This window comes from Perognathus longimembris, chromosome 6, assembly GCF_023159225.1.
Source record: "Perognathus longimembris pacificus isolate PPM17 chromosome 6, ASM2315922v1, whole genome shotgun sequence".
Lineage (NCBI taxonomy): Eukaryota > Metazoa > Chordata > Mammalia > Rodentia > Heteromyidae > Perognathus > Perognathus longimembris.
In genome coordinates, this window is record NC_063166.1 from 53,827,311 (window position 1) to 53,845,391 (window position 18,081).

General features: G+C 39.7%; 2 protein-coding genes across 3 annotated transcripts in view; one reads left to right on the plus strand and one right to left on the minus strand.

Annotated features, from left to right (window-relative positions):
• Pcsk2 (proprotein convertase subtilisin/kexin type 2) overlaps window positions 1–18,081 on the minus strand; it is a 263,957-nt gene that overhangs the window by 80,887 nt on the left and 164,989 nt on the right. The window lies entirely within an intron of this gene.
• LOC125352317 (fatty acid-binding protein 5-like) lies at window positions 10,768–11,229 on the plus strand. The gene is given in 1 exon segment (XM_048347417.1): window positions 10,768–11,229. A coding segment is annotated over 1 exon segment (405 nt). The 3' UTR covers window positions 11,173–11,229.

Genomic DNA, 18,081 nt, shown 5'->3' on the forward strand with positions numbered 1-18,081 from the left:
AAAAGAACATTAATAACACACATACCTTATAGATGAACTACTTTTTTTTCCTCGAATGTTAGATTGCCTCAAATTCAGGAAGATTATTAAATCAATTTTTGAACACAATTAGCTTTTGTATTGTAAAAGATCTGCCTCAAATGAGAAAAGATGTTGGTCCTATAGGTAAAGAGATGATTAATTTAAAAAAATTGAAACAGTCATGAAATCTAGCAGTTTTGGATAAAGCCAAGAAAGAAACAAGCTAGCCTCTCATTACCAGTTATTTCTGCCCATCTGCCTTGTATTAAAAAAAAAAAAAAAAGCAGGCATTGGCTTCCTTTTCCCAACCTGCAAAGACCATCCTACAATACAGAATCTGTCTATTTATGCTTGTGTTTACAAACTGTATTTGTTGGGTTTGGGCTTTTGTTTTTTTTATTTTCTTTGATGGCATTTTTCAAGTCACTTTTGCTTCAATAACAAAAGTAATTGTTTTCAGATAATTTGTCTTCACCCTTTTCTGTATTTGTACATAGTGATTCAGTATTAGAGAAGTACATTGTTCTGTCATATTTCCAATCTGTGTTGGTGTTCATTTGAGAAAATAAAGTTTTCAAGTATTAAAAAAATGCCTTGGGAACTACCGAAAAGTGATAGTAGGTCAGTGTTGGATTTCCTGGCATAGATGACATGGCAAAATAGAACTTTTCTCTTTCTCAGAACTTTCTGAGAACATAGCTGATGTTTTAAGGGAGAGTTAATCCAATTCTTGCATTTTTTTCCTTGCTAGTAGTTTATTACTCATTATTTTAAGTTGCAGCTTGGATGACAAAGGGAGGCCCCCTTTAATTCATCTACAATTCTGGCTAATTACAGCAATTGACACAACACTGTTTCTATGCTTAAATCTATTAGCAAGCAAATGTTCAAGTCATGTGCACTCAACTCTCATTAATCTCACTGTTTAAGAGTTTAAAAAAATCATGTATTTTATTTCTTCGTAATAAGAAATTTCAGGTCAGCAAGGAAAATAGAAATCTATTGCCCTCAGCTCTAACTCTGCCTCTTTTCTTCTAATTTATCTTTTTATTCACATATAGTATTTGTATAAGGCAGTTGCATTGTGATAGTTTTACAAGTGCATATAATGCACTCTGATCAAATTTACCTCCTCTCAGTTTCCTATACTCTTTCATTTCTTTTATAATTTAAATAAATGTCTTTATTTTATTTTTTCTGAACTTGAAAAGGTTGTATAAGGGAGTTAAAATTTTACATGTCCATTTAAGTGCCCAGTCTATCTATCTATCTATCTATCTATCTATCTATCTATCTATCTATCTATCTACCTACCCATCTATTCTTCATCATCATCATCATCATCATCATCATCATCATCATCATCATTGATATTATGTGCTGGTTCTGGGGCTTGAATTTAGGGCTTGGGTGCCTTCCCTGAGCTTTCTTGCTCAAGGCTAGTGCTCCACTACTTGAGCCACAGTTCATGTCTGGCTTTTTTGATAGATAATTGAGGATAAGTGTCTCATGGACTTTCATGCTTGTGGTGACTTTGAACTGTGATTCTCAAATCTTAGTCTCCTGAGTAGCTAGGATTATAGGTGTGAGCCACCTGTAAGAAGCCAACTTCTTTTACAGTTTTTAAAGAGTTTCATTATTCTATTTTTACACATGCATTTAAAGGACTTGACAGGAATGTGCATATGATTGTACAAGAGGAGGCTGAGCAGGGTGAACTCCAAGAGAGGGAAACAGGAGGATTTTATTGTTGTTACGTTTAATGTACTAGGTAAATTTCCTTTGGCGTATCCCATGTGGTTACTGTATATGCTTTTGGTACACTGGATATTGTATACATGCTTACCTGAATGAGGGAAGGGAAAGAAAAATGAGGGAGGGTGTAACAAATGTGACAAGAAATGTACTCACAAGGGAGGAGGTAACAAACAGTATAAGAAATGTACCCAAGGCCTAATGTATGAAACTGTAACCTTTATGTACATCACTTTGACAATAAATAAAAAATAAATTAAAAAATCCATTAAAAAAAGAAATGTACTCACTACCTTATTATGTAACTGTACCCTCTCTGTACATCACCTTGTCAATAAAATTTAATAAAAAAAGAAACAACAATCACATTCAATGGACAAAAAAAAAAAAGGACTTGACAGGATATACCATCTAGACAAAAAAAATGAACAAAATAACTTCAGAATTAAATGACACTACAGAGCAAATGGACTCAATAGACATCGACTTTCTCCAAAACAAATCCTATTTTAGGACATAAAGCAAGTCTTAATTAATAAATAACTTCCTGGATTTTTTTCTGATCAGACCACAATGGAATAAAACTAGATATCAACACCAAGAGAAACTATAGAAAATATAAAAACACATGGAAACAGAACAATATACTTTCAGGGCTTGAGCCCAGTTCTTTGTATTCTCTCTCAGTTTGCTTGCTCATGGCTGGTGTTCTATCACTAGAGCCACAACTGTAGTCTGAGTTTCTGCTGGTGAATTGGAGATGGAATCTCATAAATGTTTCTTCCTGGGTTGGCTTCAAACTGAGACCTTCCAGGTCTCATCTTCCTGAACAGCCAGAATTATAGATGTGAGCTAGCAGTGTCTGGCTGAACAATATATTTTCAAATGGCCTATGGGTCATTGAAAAATTAACAGAGTAAATAAAGGTCCTAGAATCAAACAAATATGGAAACATAATTTCGAGAACTTTATGGGACACAGCAAAGGCTAGGTTAAGAGGAAAGTTTGTAGCTATGCATGACTACATTACAAATAAGGTTTCAAATTAATAAAATAATAATAATAATAATAATAATAATAATAATAGCATCTTAAGCTCTTAGAAAAGAACAGCAACAAACCAAACAGGAAAAAATGTAGATGAAAAGAAATAAAGACTAAAGCACAAATCAATAAAATGGAAACAGAGATAGAACAATACAAATCAATGAAACAGAGTTGGTTCTTTGAAAAGGTAAGACTGACAAACATTTAGCCAAACTAAACAGAAGAGGGCAATGACCCAGACTAGAGACAATAAAGGGACAGTCACAAAAAATACAACGAAATTCAGAGAATCATTAAGGAATATTACAAAAACTTATATTCTGTTTTCTTTTTGGCCAGTCCTGGGGTTTCGAGTGAACACTGTCCCTGGCTTCTTTTTGCTCATGGCTGGCTAGCACTCTACCACTTAAACCACAGCACCACTTCCAGCCTTTTCTGTTTATGTGGTACTGAGGAATTGAACCCAGGGCTTCATGTATGCTAGACAAGCACTCTACCGCCAAGCCACATTCCCAGCCCCCCAAATTTACATTCTGATAAACTGGATAAACCTATAAATAGATACATTTCCGGATACATATGTCCTGCAAAAATTGAATAAGAGGATAGAAACCAACCAGACAGATCCATAATAAGCAATGAGATTGAAGCAGCAGTTGTCTCCCAACAACGAGGAGCCCAGGAATGGGATACATTTCACTTCCAAATTCTATAGACCCCGATGGAAAAACTAATATTGATGTTCCTCAAACTATTCTATAAAATAGAAAGGGATGAAATACTACCTCAGCTTCTTCTATGAAGGCAGTATATTCTGATAAACTAGATAAGACACAACAGAAAACAAAAGATATAGATCAATTTCTTTTGAGGAGCACAGACATAAAAAACACACCTCTCAATAGAATTATTGTAGAGTCCATTCAAAAACACATTAAAAGAATCATACACCATGGTCAAGTTGGTGTCATTTCAGGAATGCAAGAATGGTTCAATATATGCAAATGCACATATGCTATAATAAAGTATATAGACAGCATGTAGCATAAAAAATCATATGATCATCTTAACAAATTTAGAAACAGCCAATGCCAGCTCTGCTTTTTCTCTCTTATTTTCTGTTTTTTTTTTTTTTTTCAGCTCTCCTTTTCAAGAGTGTTGAATGGTTTGAATGTTCAGCATCCTTTCAATTTTATCCTTCTCTTTAAGATCAAAATGAGAAAAGAAACTCCTGGGAACTCTGTGAATTATCCAGTAAATACTTTGATGATGTTTCTCGTGATTAAATTGGTGTGCATTTTTTTTTTCTTTCTGTCCTTGGGCTTGGACTCAGGGCCTGAGCACTGTCCCTGGCTTTTTTTTTGTTCAAGGCTAGCATTCTGCCACTTGACCCACAGTGCCACTTCTGGCCATTTTCTGTATATGTGGTGCTGGGGACTCAAACCCAGGGCTTCATGTATATGAGGCAAGCACTCTTGCCACTAGGCCATATTCCCAGCTCTGTGTGTATCTTTTGACCAAGACATTTCACTTATAAAAGTTTATTTGAAAGAAATATTCACAGTGATTCAGAGTTCTAAATTAAGGAAATATGTTTCATCCTGTTATTTGCAGTAACAAAACTCAGGAAAAATTAAGATTTTCTATTATTAGGGGCTTAGTGAAATAAATTCTGGGATATCTATACTGTCCAAAGAATATGTTGTTAAATAAAAGAGTAGGTTGCACGATATGATGTGCCACTGAATAATTCCAGTTTGGCAATAGAAAGTATGTGGGAGGATCTACACAGAACTGTCACATTTACCAGAATTGGAAGGTGAGTGGGATTTATAGTGGAGAAAAAAGGAGAGAGGAGGGAGATGGCAATTTTTGTTTTATTAATTCTTCTAAAATGTTTGAGCCTTTTTTCCCCATGATGTAAAAAGCATTATTTCTATACTACAAATTCAAATATAGGGGCAACTCCCCCTCTTCAAAAATGATGCTTTTTACAGAATTGATTGACAACTTTCAAACAATACCCCTTCAAAACTATATGGGGATAGCCGCTTCAGAGAGTTTCCAAGTGCCTTGGCTTTAATAATGTCTTTTATGCTTGAGATGACCTGGGGAGGGGGCTGGGAAGATTAACCTCCCCTCCCCCCCTCCCCCCTGGCCCTGAGCAGTGGAAAAGCTGAAGCTTAGGATAGGAAGAGATCCTAATCTCCCTCTTCCCACATTCACTGGACATTTTCAGTAGTAACTGATTTGCAAAATGGACCCTTTTGCTGACAGTTGTTTTTTAAATTATAGTTATAATTCATTAGTTCATATAGTTCATTCATTAGTTCATATAGTTCATTAGTTATGATTTGTGTACATAAACTGTGTGGTCTTAAGCATGTATGTGGAAGTCCACATACCTTAATCAAGACATAGGACATTTTTTTTTATCACCTTGGAAAGTTCATATACAATATAAACTCTCTCCTAGTTTATTACCTCTTGCTTCTGTAAATGCTATTCTGATTTCTGCTGCAATATTTTAATTGTTTTAGAACTTTAGGTAAGTGGAAGTGAGTATATATGGGTTCCTTTTTTCTTTTCCTTCTGGTCCTTGGGCTTGAATTCAGGGCCCAGGTGCTGTTCCTGAGCTTTTGTGTTCAGGGCTAGCACTCCACTTCTATCTTTTTAGTGGTTAACTGAAGAGCCTCATGGACTTTCCTGCTCAGGATGGCTTTGAACTTCAATCCTTAGATCTCAGCCTCCTTAGTAGTTAGGATTACAGGTTTGAGCCACCTGAACCCAACTGTATGTGCTCTTTTGTGTTGTCTTTGTTAGCTAACGTAATGTTTTGAGATTTGACTATTTCATTGTATGCATTAGGTTTTTTAGTTGCAGAATATTTCATGAAAAATCACAGTTTTATTAATTCATTCACTTACCGAGGGACATTGGGGTTACTACCAGTGTTTGATTATATGAATAAAGTTGCTGTGTATTTTTTTTTTTTAAGTGAAAGTGTGTTTTCATCTTTCTTGGGTACATCCTTGGAAATAGGATTGCTGATTGTGCAGTGTGTGTTTAACTTGATAAGAAACCTTTTTTCCAAAGAGATTTCTCCATCAGACATTTGTACAAGCAACATATGAGGTGGCTGGTAAGTTTTGCCCTCATAAACACCCTCCTTCATATATGTCTGTTGGTATTTGCCTTTGGAGGAGCAGTCCCAGGAAACTCTCAGCAGCAGGAAACACTATTCTGAGTCCTGCCCATCCCAGATCCCATCCCTTCTAAGACAGTGTGATTGAAAGACAATGTAACCCAGCTCCTGTTCCCTGGCCTATGAAGTAGGTTCAGAAGACTAGTTCTTTGCAAAGTCAAAGACGATTTCTCACCCTTTTCATGATGTCTCAAAAAGTTTCTTCACATTCAGTTGATTTTCAGCTGTTGACTTGAGAGATCTAGTTTTCTTTCTTTACCATTTCCCCCTTTATTAGCCACTGTATGTTATAGGATAGTTATATCATAGATCCTGTAGGCACATATTCCCTGTGTCATGCCTATACATACCAATGACCTCTTTCTCCTGAGATCCTTTGCTACTAGCACATCAGGCTCTAGGATATCTCAGGGCTGCATAAGAGAGATTTGAGGGCATGGGGGTGCATTTATTTATGTGATCATTCTAGTTATATGGAAAATGACATTTATCCATTATAGAGACAACCTACTCAAGGGAAAGAAAAACAGAGTGTAAGATATCACAAGAAATGTACACACTGCCCTACTATGTAACTGTACCCTTTTTACACAACACCTTGTCAAAAAATTTTTGTTTAATTAATAAATAAATTAAAAAAATTGAATTCTGAAGTGAAAATGATTAAGTGCATATTGACATCTATATCTATATCTCTATACATATCACAGTGATTCATGAAAATCCAGAGTTGGCTTCATATTAAGAAGGTCTTACCTCTGGCACAATTCCGTATTAGCTATTAAATCCACTCTGAGCAACTTGGTTGCTCATCATAATCAAAAGAGATTTACCAAGCACCTATTGTCACTCAGAATATAATGAGCCTTACAAAGTAGGCTTAGGTTCCTGCTTGAGACTGAACATCAGTGATACTGTTACTAAATATACTCCTGTCAAAAATCTGTGTAAAATCAAACTCTCCATGATGTGCGAACAATCTGGACATCCAATTAATTTCCAGATCAGCACTGTGTGCTTTCTGATTAAGATCACAAATGCTTTTCAGATCTCTCTGTGGGGTGGTCCAAACTCCTGCTGCTAGAGGAACAGGGTATTAAGCTCTACGCTGTATCTACTTTGTATCCCACGATAAGATCCTTTCAGGACCTGGACACCTGGGTTGACAAGGGCCTAATGAGGTCTGCACGATTTGACAGTACTTTTGTCTGCTCTTTTGAGATAGCCCTGGGTTTCAAATCTAATTTGAAATGTTCCTGAGTTTCCCTCTGGCCCCCCGTTTAAAAAAAAAAAAGAGAAGGGGGATGTAATACTGTCTCCTAAGTTCAGGCTATTTTACCCTTTCTGTCTTTTTAAATTAAATTTTATTGCCAAGGTGTTGTGCAAAGGGGGTACAGATAATAAGGCATTGAATACATTTCTTGTGATATCTTATACCCTCCCTTTCTCTCTTTTTAAATCATAACAATTTTGTTTTTGTTTTTTTGCAAATAAACTTTCTCCCAGGAAAGTTCCCCTATAGGATTGTTCTGCTTTCATTTTTACCAACTCAATGAATAAGTTGTTGAGTGAATAAATGAAAGTAACTATACTACTATTCTTCTTTTACATTGGGGAACTCAACTTAGAGTCTGAGTAGATTGTCTCAAATCATAGTAACAAGGTGATAGAGGCAGGATGAGACCACGATCCTCACTAGTGCAAACTCTATGACACTGTTTTATCTCACACAAAGATAAACATCTTAACATCTTGTTGGCTAAAGGATTTTATTTTTGTGTGTGGTGGTACTGAGATTTGAATTCACGGCCTTGCATTTGCAAGGCACTCTACCACGTGGGCTTGCCTCCAGCCTTTTTCATTTTTGTTATTTTTTTTCAGATAGGGTCTCACACTTCTCACCTGGCCTCTAATCACAATGCTCTTTACTATGATTTCTTCATAGATTACAGTCATGAATTATCATGTCTCACTGGTTTTTTTTTAATGCATAATTTCTTATTGATCATGTTTAAAAACAAGGCTCCCTAGTGCTCAGTTAATGCAAAATATAATCCATTGGCACAGGGAAAATATTACAGCTGTTTTTGAGCTGGATTTAAAAAGATTTCAGTATTGATTAAAATTATATTATCTTTAAGTAATTGTACAAAGGAATTACCATTTTACAAATACAGTGCATCTTAATCAATGTCACCCCTTTTTATCATTCTCCCTCATCCCTCCCAACCTATCCTTTCCTCTTAATTTTCTTAAGATATTCATTGAATATTATGACCGCATTCTCTTCCCTTCCTCTTGATAAGATTTACCTTCTCCTGTTCATTTTCACTGTACAGCTCAGTAGTGTTAAATACATCATTATGTAAGCAATCTCCAGAACTTCTTCTTTTGCAACATTGAAACTGTATCTCATCAAGTACTCCTTATTCTGCTCACCCTCAAGCTCTAGATTCCTGTCTACTTCCTGTAGCAACCTTTCTGCTTCCTGTCTCTATACTAAACACCACATACATATGGGATCAGACAGTAGTTGCCTTTATGGGACTTGCAAAAATGCCATTAATGCTGTAGCACGCTAACAAGATCCAATGCTTATTAAAGGATAAACACCATGCCTTATGCTGCTTATCTATTTAATAAACACTTGGGTTGAACCTACCTCTTGGCTATTGTAAACATAGGTGAGAATTTTAAGTTTTTAAATATTTATTTTTTTAATATATTTTATAACAGTATATCTTGGGTATGTTTTGGTTGTGGTTCTTTTTATAAATGATCTTTAAGAAGGTATACAAAGAGATTTTAATTCAATATGTCAGTTTATGAGTACAATGCATCTTGACCAATGGCATTCCTTTTATTATTTCCCCCCACTTCTCCCAATCCCCTAGGCATGTTTTATAATGTAGCCAGTGGTGGGGATGTCTCACCTCCAAAACTTGGTATATAGTGGGACAGATGCTTGTGATTCTTGTATGCTTGTCAGCTGGTCTGAGAATGATGCTATACATATCCAAATGGCCCTTGGGAGAGGAAAGGCTTCCAACTCCTGAGCCATTATTACAGAGACATTATCACAGAGGGAAACTATATGCTGTGAGAATAAATAACTGTATACACACACACAGTGAGAGTCTGTTTCAAACATTTAGAGACCTTTGACTTTACAAGTACAGAAAATTCTGTTGAATGCTCCATCCATAATCTCTTGCTTCTTGTATTTTAATGTATTGACCAATGTCCTCATGCCACTGTTTCATCTCTTTACCTCTGAAGTCCTGTCAACCAGTAATCTCAGTAGTCCAAAAGTCAGGCACTGCTTCTCCTCCATCCTGCATCACCCTTCCCCAAATCCTTCTCACCTGGATCATTGAAGTGGGCTCCAGCTGCCCACAATGGTAACTCACCTGTTACCTACCCTGTAGCTCCTCCCTTTCCTGTGTGATTCTCCAGTATTCCTGCCCATACTCCAGGGACCAAAGCCTAAATCACCTGCTGACCATCTCCCATTGGCTTCTGGGGGACTCAACTAAGATAACCTACGCAGGCAAAGCTCTCTGAAATCACTCTCAATAGTGATCCGGAAACAGAAAATCATGTGTGGAAAATAAGAATAACTTTGACTTAGTATCTGTCATTTTCAAAAGGAAATCAAGGAGATCCAAAATAATTGGCAGTTTTATATCATTACAAAACCTTCTCAGCTTTTGTTTCTTGATTGGTGATTTTTATTGGAAGGGAGGAAAGTTTCACAATATTTTAGGGTTCCCACAGACAAGAGTCCATTTTTTTTCAGTGTACACTGGAGAATGATATGCCCTTGAGATGTTCAGTATCTCACTAAATACCACACAGCTAAAAAAGTGGTCCAGCCATGACTGGTCCCATACTACAGCTTTCTGAACCTATGGCTTTAAAAAAACCAAAACCAAACCCCCATATTTCTATGTTTCAGGTCTCAGGGTATCTGTCACAATCTGCCATTATAATATGAAAACAGCCATAGATAAGAAGTAGTCAAATAAGTAAAATGTGTTCCAATAAAACTTTACTTAAAAGAGCAGGTAGATAGACTGTAGGTTAGATTATAGAGGAAAGGTTCTCCTTGTCTTTCTGATTAAGAGAAATGCTTAAATGTTACAGTGCTTTCACATTTATGAAATGATTTACTTTAAAGAATACATAAATAATATAGTCAGTTCAATACAGGTTTCACTGTGTTCTCCTTTAAATCCAAACAATAGCTTCTTGGGCCCTAAGATACATCATGGCCATTTGTCTCCTTCTCTCATTTCTGTCATGTTAATCATGCATGTTAGCCCTGCCAGGCCTTAGGGGTGTTGTGTTTGACTTCCTGATTATAACACACAATAGTATACACAGAAGAAAAGACTTCCCACTTGTCACCGCATCCCCCAAATGAGAGTGAATATTTTTCCCCGTGTCAATATTAATTACCTGCAATGTAGCTTTCAATATCATTTTGTATATTAATTTCAACATGATGGGGTGAGTCTAATTTAGAATGATAAAATCCATTTGCATTTAAATTGATATTTTAAGCAAGCATTCCCTGTGAGGAATTGGAAGCATCCATGATCATAATTATAAGCATTGTTTCCAAAGAAGGCTTCTTTGGAAATATGTCCATCAAAAAAGAGTTTACTATTCATACTGCACGCCATCCGCACCCGACCTCCGCTGCTCACTGCGCCCATCCACCTCCCGAGCCCACCATGGCCACACTTAAGCAATTAGAAGAATGATGGTGACTGGTGGACAGCCAAGGCTTTGACGAGTACATGAAGGAAATAGGAGTGGGACTTGCTCTGCGCAAAATGGGTGCAATGGCCAAGCCAGACTGTGTCATCACTGGTGACGGCAACAAGGTTGACACAAGGTTGAGCACTCTGAAAACAACACAGTTTTCTTGTGTTCTGGGAGAGCAGTTTGAAGAAACTACAGCTGATGGCAGGAAAACTCAGAGGGTCTGTAACTTCACTAACGGTGCATTGGTTCAGCATCAGGCGTGGGACAGGAAGGAAAGCACAATAACAAGAAAACTGAAAGATGGGAAGTTGGTGGTAGAATGTGTCATGAACAATGTCACCTGTACTCAGGTCTATGAGAAAGTAGAATAAAAATTCCATCATCATTTTGGACAGGAATTAGCTGGAAGAATGAAAAAGCTCAGTTCAATGAGCCAACTCTCCATACTTTTTTTTCACCACTATGTTCAATAATCTTTATCACATACATTTTAAGTGCAACAGTTTCAAAGTCATGGTTTAATTGGCCTCATCCCTTTGGTTAGCAAATAAATGTGTTTGTGCTAATAAAAAAAGAGTTTACTATTCATAAATATGGCACCACAATATCACGTTTCTTCAGAGAGTCTGGTAAATAGAATCCCTATGTTTTGGGAATTCCTTTGTCCTATTATTAACTAAGAACAAGTCCATATATACTTTCTTCTGAGTTTTCAAAATCTTATGGATATGGATTTTAGAATAGGAAAAATCCCAGGCTAACTTTTCAGCCTCAAAATTCATGCTCTGAGAAATAGAATGGTTATTGTTGATTGCACAAAACACAGATGAACATGTTGAAAGCATCAAGGGAATTTTCCCTTCCCTTTGATCTAATTCCCTGCTGTTTTCTTGGCATAGACAAGGAAATCCTGTACAGAGGGGTCTTCTGTTCCTTCATTTATAGTTATGAAGAAACATAGTAGTAGCTCTCAGAGGTTTGAAGTACAAAAATATTCTTCTTCTGGATGGTGCTGGCCAGTAGCTTTCCTACATAGTGTAATGCTTACATTGACTGAGGTATAAGTAAATTGCTACCAACCAATAAAGGAACAACAGAATGAAAGTAAAGAGGAACTTTGGGAAGAGAATGCAAGGCCAGAAGAAATGCAAGGGTAAGGACAAAAGTCAAAGAGCAAAAAATTTATTCACCAGCCAGTCAGCCATCACTACATCGAAGCTGATGGTTCTTCAGTCACAGTGCTATGAAAGATAGACAGCAAAAACTGCCACCCTCTGGGAATAGCATTTCAACTGGGAGCCTTCCTTTCCTTTCCTTCCTTCCTTCCTTCCTTCCTTCCTTCCTTCCCTTAACTCCTGCCCCCCCCCCCCCCGCCCCGCCTTCTTAGGAAGGGATCAGGGAGGTACCAGAAAGGAACTAAACTCAAAAGGGGAAGAGCCAGTGTAATACTCTTCTAAGTCTTGAGTAAAGGCAGGACAAATATTTACAGAAGGACTAAAGCTAACCTGTTGAGCCTCATAGGGAAGGGGCAGAGGAGTGTTTTTAAGGCAAGGGAGCCTCTAGGTGAATTTAAGCAGGGAAGTTACATGGCCTGCTCTGCTCAATTCATTGTGAGGACCTTTCCAGTTTATCGGAGGAGAATGTGCTGGAAGAGTAGAATCAGGAAGCTTTTGTGGCCTCCTGGAGGGAAATGATGTTAGTTTAGTCTAGGACATTGAGGGCATGAAGAGAGAGCAGATATTTGCAGGAACAGTGTTAGCAGGATGGCTGGTTGTCAAGGAGTGGGGAGGAGGAAGGAGGAAGAGTCAAGAGCGACTCAGGTGTTTGAGGCATTAGACACTGTGCCTATGGCAGTGCCATTTCCCAAGGTGGGTGAGACTGGAAGGGGGCAGGTTGAGTGAAGTCAGTGACAGATGGTGATTTTCCTATTCACTGTTTTCCTACTCATTGGCTGTGTGAGTATGGAGAAGCACTAACCTTTCTGATGTTCAATTTTCTATGTGGGAGATGTGGATAAGAAAGTGTCCAGGACTGGGAATATGGTGTAGTGGTAGAGTGCTTGCCTTGTATACATGAAGCCCTGGGTTTGATTCCTTAGCACCACATATATAGAAAAAACCAGAAGGGACGCTATGGCTGAAGTGGTATAGTGCTAGTCTTGAGCAAAAAGAAGGCAGGGACAGTGCTCAGGCTCTGAGTCCCAAGCCCCAGCACTGGACAAAACAAAAAAAAAACCCAAGAAAGTGTCCATTCTATTAGTTTAATATGCAGGTTAAATGTGATTAATGCATATAAAGCACAAAGGTCAGGTACCCAGTAAACACAAACAAATGCTGGGTGGTCATACTCTCATAACTCAGGAAAAGGCAGTGGGTCAAAAGGGGATGGAAGATATATCAAACCAAAAAGAGGAGAGATGAAAATAAAAAACATGGGATTCATACTCTGTTGAGCCACAACGAACTCTCCATGTGAAAGGAGATGGAGCTAGACCAAACAATTCAGAGCCCCCAATGAAAGTGCCCTGCAGTCTGTGATAATTGTGGTTGTGTGTGAGTGATTAGTTGTAATGTTTCTGTACTCTGGCCATGGTCTCATTTGCAGGAAACATGTTTGTAAGGTGTTTGGTAAGAACCCCAACCAGATACTGACTCTATTAGATGACTCAGTGGCAATCTGATCATCACACAGGCACCTACATAGGGAATGGATCCTTACTGAGTCTTCTGGAATATTCTGGAACATTCTCTATAAATTAGAGCCAAGGTGTGTGTGTGTGTGTGTGTGTGTGTGTGTGTGTGTGTGTGTGTGTGTGCATGCACATGCACGCTCAAGTTTCTAGGGTAGAGAAGAGAGGGTGGTACAGTATTTGTAGCAGAATACACTCAGTGCCTTTAATGTTTTGGAGAGTTCAGTGAATAGTTTTTTGATAGATCAACATAGACCTAGTTGATTTGTAGATCAATACAATCAATACAGACCCAGTTCATGTTAGTGAAAAGGATACTACTTCTACCTCTGTTACTATGGAGACAGTCAGGTTCTTGTCGGGGCAAACAATCAACCCTGTTTTACAGGTAGGGAAACTGAGAGCAGTGAAGCTTAAGTGATGCCTTTTCTTTTCTTTAAGGACTCAATGGGAGTCCTTGAACTAGTATACCTTGAGGAGTTTAGATTTACACCAAACCCCTTATTTAAAAACTTGGCAATGCTAGAGCTATAAAACATAAGCCTTCTCTTTCCATAGCTTAATGAAAACATCTCCCACACACTGTAATTCATCTTATTCTTCAGCCAAGCTGAGTACCATGGTGGAGTGGTCCTGTGCGTGCCTGACTGAAAGGGCCGACCTCACCATGATACCCAGGATGATGCGAAGGAACATTGCTAAGAGCCCAACCCTGGCTTCCTGCAATTGGCTTCAGGTTTTAATTATCGGTTAGCAATTAAGGGCTCTTTCTTGGTGAAAAATAATTTCCCGTAGGTTGGGAGCCAGCAGGGTTACCATGGTGGAGAAGCTAATCTTATTTCGACGTCAGAGATTCTCTCTTCCTTGGCCACACAGGATGGAAAATTTTGCTTTTCCCGGAGCTCCAGTCTGCTCAGATGTAAGAAGGTCAGCCTCCTTAGGAGCTGCTCCTGCGATGCAGGCTTGAAGCCAAGTGATTTATGAAGGATGAGCTTGCAGCAAGAAACCAGTAAAGGAGTTCTGAGGCAATCGAGGGCGGAAGAGCAAGCCAAGGACAGGGGTCTCTTCAGGTGAAGTCCTGCAGGGGTAGTTTTGGCCTTATCCTGCAGGGGGTGCTAGAGGGTCAGCTCCACATCTGCACGTCCTCAAATGGACACTACAGTTACGTATTAACAGCTGCCTAGAAGAAATGTGAGCCCTAAGACATGTCAGATCTCCACACCAGTAGGTTAAAGAGAGAAGTCCTATAGCCCCTGGTCAATTTTCCAGAAAAGAGCAGGTGCTAGAGTGGGAGGTAAAACCAGACACAAGCAGGGGAGGGAATATGCCGACTATGGTGCAAAGGGATCAGGATAGATTAGTCTTTTCAAGGCTGTTTTTTTTTTGGGGGGGGGCGGGGGCTAATTATAGAGTCTGTAGGTGGAAGGGAGGGCCATGGGGGACTTGTGACAGGAAGGTGTGTTGAGCATAGTGAGGAAATGTGAAAATCTTCAAGCCATTCTGTGTTGGGACGAGATGCTGCTGCTGCTGCGGATGATGATGATGATGATGATGATGATGACGATGAGGAGGAGGAGGAGGAGGAGGAGGAGGAGGAGGAGGAGGAGGAGGAGGAGGAGGAGGAGGAGGAGGAGGAGGAGGAAGATTTGCTCTGGATACTTGGGAGCATCCAGATGTGTGCCTCAGTCATGAAGGGGACACTTTCAGTCATGGGTGAATACTGGAGACCTGAGTTCCAGGAACAGCTCTGCTAACCTATAGGACGGCCCCTGAAAATCCATACTGTCCTGGGCCTTTCTTAGTTCCCTCTTCCACAGAGTGAGGGACTAGCTAGGCTGCCAGCTAGTGTGGCCTTGACTTCTGCACAGTGAGCTCATCTTTCTGCGTTTTGGTCATGTAACTTGGAGGAGTGGGGTGGAGATTAAAACTCTCATAGCCAAGGGTAGTAGCACATGTTCGTCACCCCAGTATTTCCCAGGTGAGATTATAAGAGTTCAAGACCAGTATATGCTACATAGCAAGATTTGGTGTCCAAAGTAAACAAACAAAAAACAACCAAACAAAATGAGACTTCCACAAATACCCTCCCCGCAACACTGGTTATGCCTTCAAAGCCATACCTAAGGCAACATAAAGCTGAAACAGTTTCAGTTTTGAGAAGGCCCATCATGGAGAAGAGGGGAGGCCCCAGGCTTTGGTTATCTATTAGAATGAGGACTATAGAATCAGGGTTCCATCTCAATTTCTGTACATTGTTGCTAATGGCATATCCTGAACAGCTTTGATTTGGGGGGGTGCACATGGGATCCTTTGGGGGTGTATCCCAGCCATAGCTGGTCTTAGAACTGGTTTACTGTGCCGCCACCAAGCCCAACATGCTGGGGTCATGGCTGAGAGGTAAGATTAAAAAGCTCAGCCTGCCTCACCTTTATGTGGAGGGAAACAGGAGAGCTAGGGGTTGTTTTCTATTGTGGCTGTAAGAAGTCACAGCAAACTCAGAGGCAAACAAGACACACTTGTGATCTTCAGGTTTGGCATGTTCAAATCTCATATGTGCCTCCCTGTGTTCAAGGTGTTTCTGGGGCTGTGTTTCTTTATGGAGCGCACGTGTGTGTGTGTGTGTGTGTGTGTGTGTGTGTGTGTGTGTGTGTGAGTGCATATGTCTCCCTACTAGTTCAAGTTGTAGATTTCAGTTCTTATGGGACCAAGGTACTTTGTGGGCTGTCAGCTGAAAGCCATTTCCAGTTTTCAGAGGCCACCCCAAGTCTGACCTATGTCTTCTTTCCTCCAATTTCTTAGCCAGGGTTGAATCATTTTCATGTCTCGGTCTCTCTCAGCCCTTCTACCTCCATGCCTCTTTCTAACTCTGATTTTGCTTTCTCACTCTTCAGAATAAATCTACAATTGCACTCTGCACACTTGGAGAATCTTCCTTCCTAACTCCCGTTAACCTTCAGTCCACTGTCAAAGCTCTTTACCCAGTGCATGCAAGCTAATGTGGCTAATGTGGTCACAGGGAGGTGGATATCCTCAAGGTCATCATTCAAATGACTGCATGGCCTTTCCAATACCCTGTCTTCTCTTTCACTCTTGGTTTGCTTGGGTCCTTTCTCCTCAGCTTCACTCTGTCACTTGACTTCATTCATTCAGCAGTCACTGCACTGCTATATTCCCTGAGGAATGATCTTGTCCTCACTCAAGAGGCTCACAGAGATGTGGTGCCCAGACAGTGAATATTACCAGGACCTGACAGGTCCCCTGTGTTGGGCAAGTATTCCCAGACTTCTACTCTGGGGGTGTTCACTGCTAGAAGCTGACAGTGCTCTCATCTTGAAAATTGGACAGACAAGAGTCACCAAACCTGAGAAATGACATATGTGCTCTTCAGGGATTGCTGAAGGCAATGATGGCCACAGGAGTACAAATGCATTTTCCTTCCTCAGGAAATAAAGTATTCTGTAACATGATTTCTGCTCTGGGGCTCCTTGAGGGATGAGGTTGAGGCTGGGCTCCAGCTGGGATCCACATTCCTCTGCTGTTCTGTTTGCCTCCCCTGTCTTCTCTGGAGACATGTCACCCAGTAAAACACAGCCTCTGGAACTGAAGGCAGTCAGTAATAATACCAACCAGTCCAATCTCTCACCAAAGTGCTCCATCTGTCCTTGGCATTGGTGTATAAACACACACACACACACACACACACATATACATATATACCAACTTGTACAATAAAGAAGCACAATGCCATGATCCTCTGGGGCTGTGTGCTTATGTCCAGCCAAAATATATTTATAAGGTGACCATGAGGACTAAAGTTAGTTCCTCAAATAAGCCATGGGTTGAGCACTTTGTATTATGCAGTGTCTGGGCTCTGGCTTAGAGTTAGATTGAAAACTCACAAAAGAAAAACAGAGTGAAGTTTCGGCCTCCTGCATATTAGCAGGAGAGTGGCGGGATAATGGAGATTACAATACCACCTTGCCAGACCCCTTACTTTCATTCTGGAAATTCTTTCCATAAGTTCATTGTGTCTTGAGGCAGGAAGAAGTCAGAATATAGGTCTCAAAGCCTGTACCTGAACTTGTCCTTCTCTGTTGAATCCCAGCTATGCAACCCTGGCAGCTGATTATCCACAGTGGGTACTTACGATGCTAGATGTGGTTCCTAGGGTCTCCTGCATAGGAATTACACACATGATCAAATTTACCAGTAAGGGTCAGTTAGATGTCAAATGCACCCCATGTTGTTAAAGGCTTGGTCCTCAGGGTGTAGCCTTCAGAACCTCTAGGAGGCAGGGCCTAGTTGGAGGTCCTTAGGTTATAGGAATGGGACCTTACAGGGATTGTGGGACTCTATCTTCTCTCCTTCCTGGCTCCAGATGTTTACACTCATTCTTAATACCCTTCCACAATTGCCACTTATCACTCTCACCATGGGCCAAACCCCAAATGGGGTCTACCTGATCTTGGAATTTGAACCTTCAAAATTATGAGCTAAATAAGTTCTTTTTTTTTTTTTTTTTTTGCTAAGGTTAGTTGCCTCAGGTATTTTGTTGCAGTGCAAAGCTGGCTGATACAAGCAATATTACCAT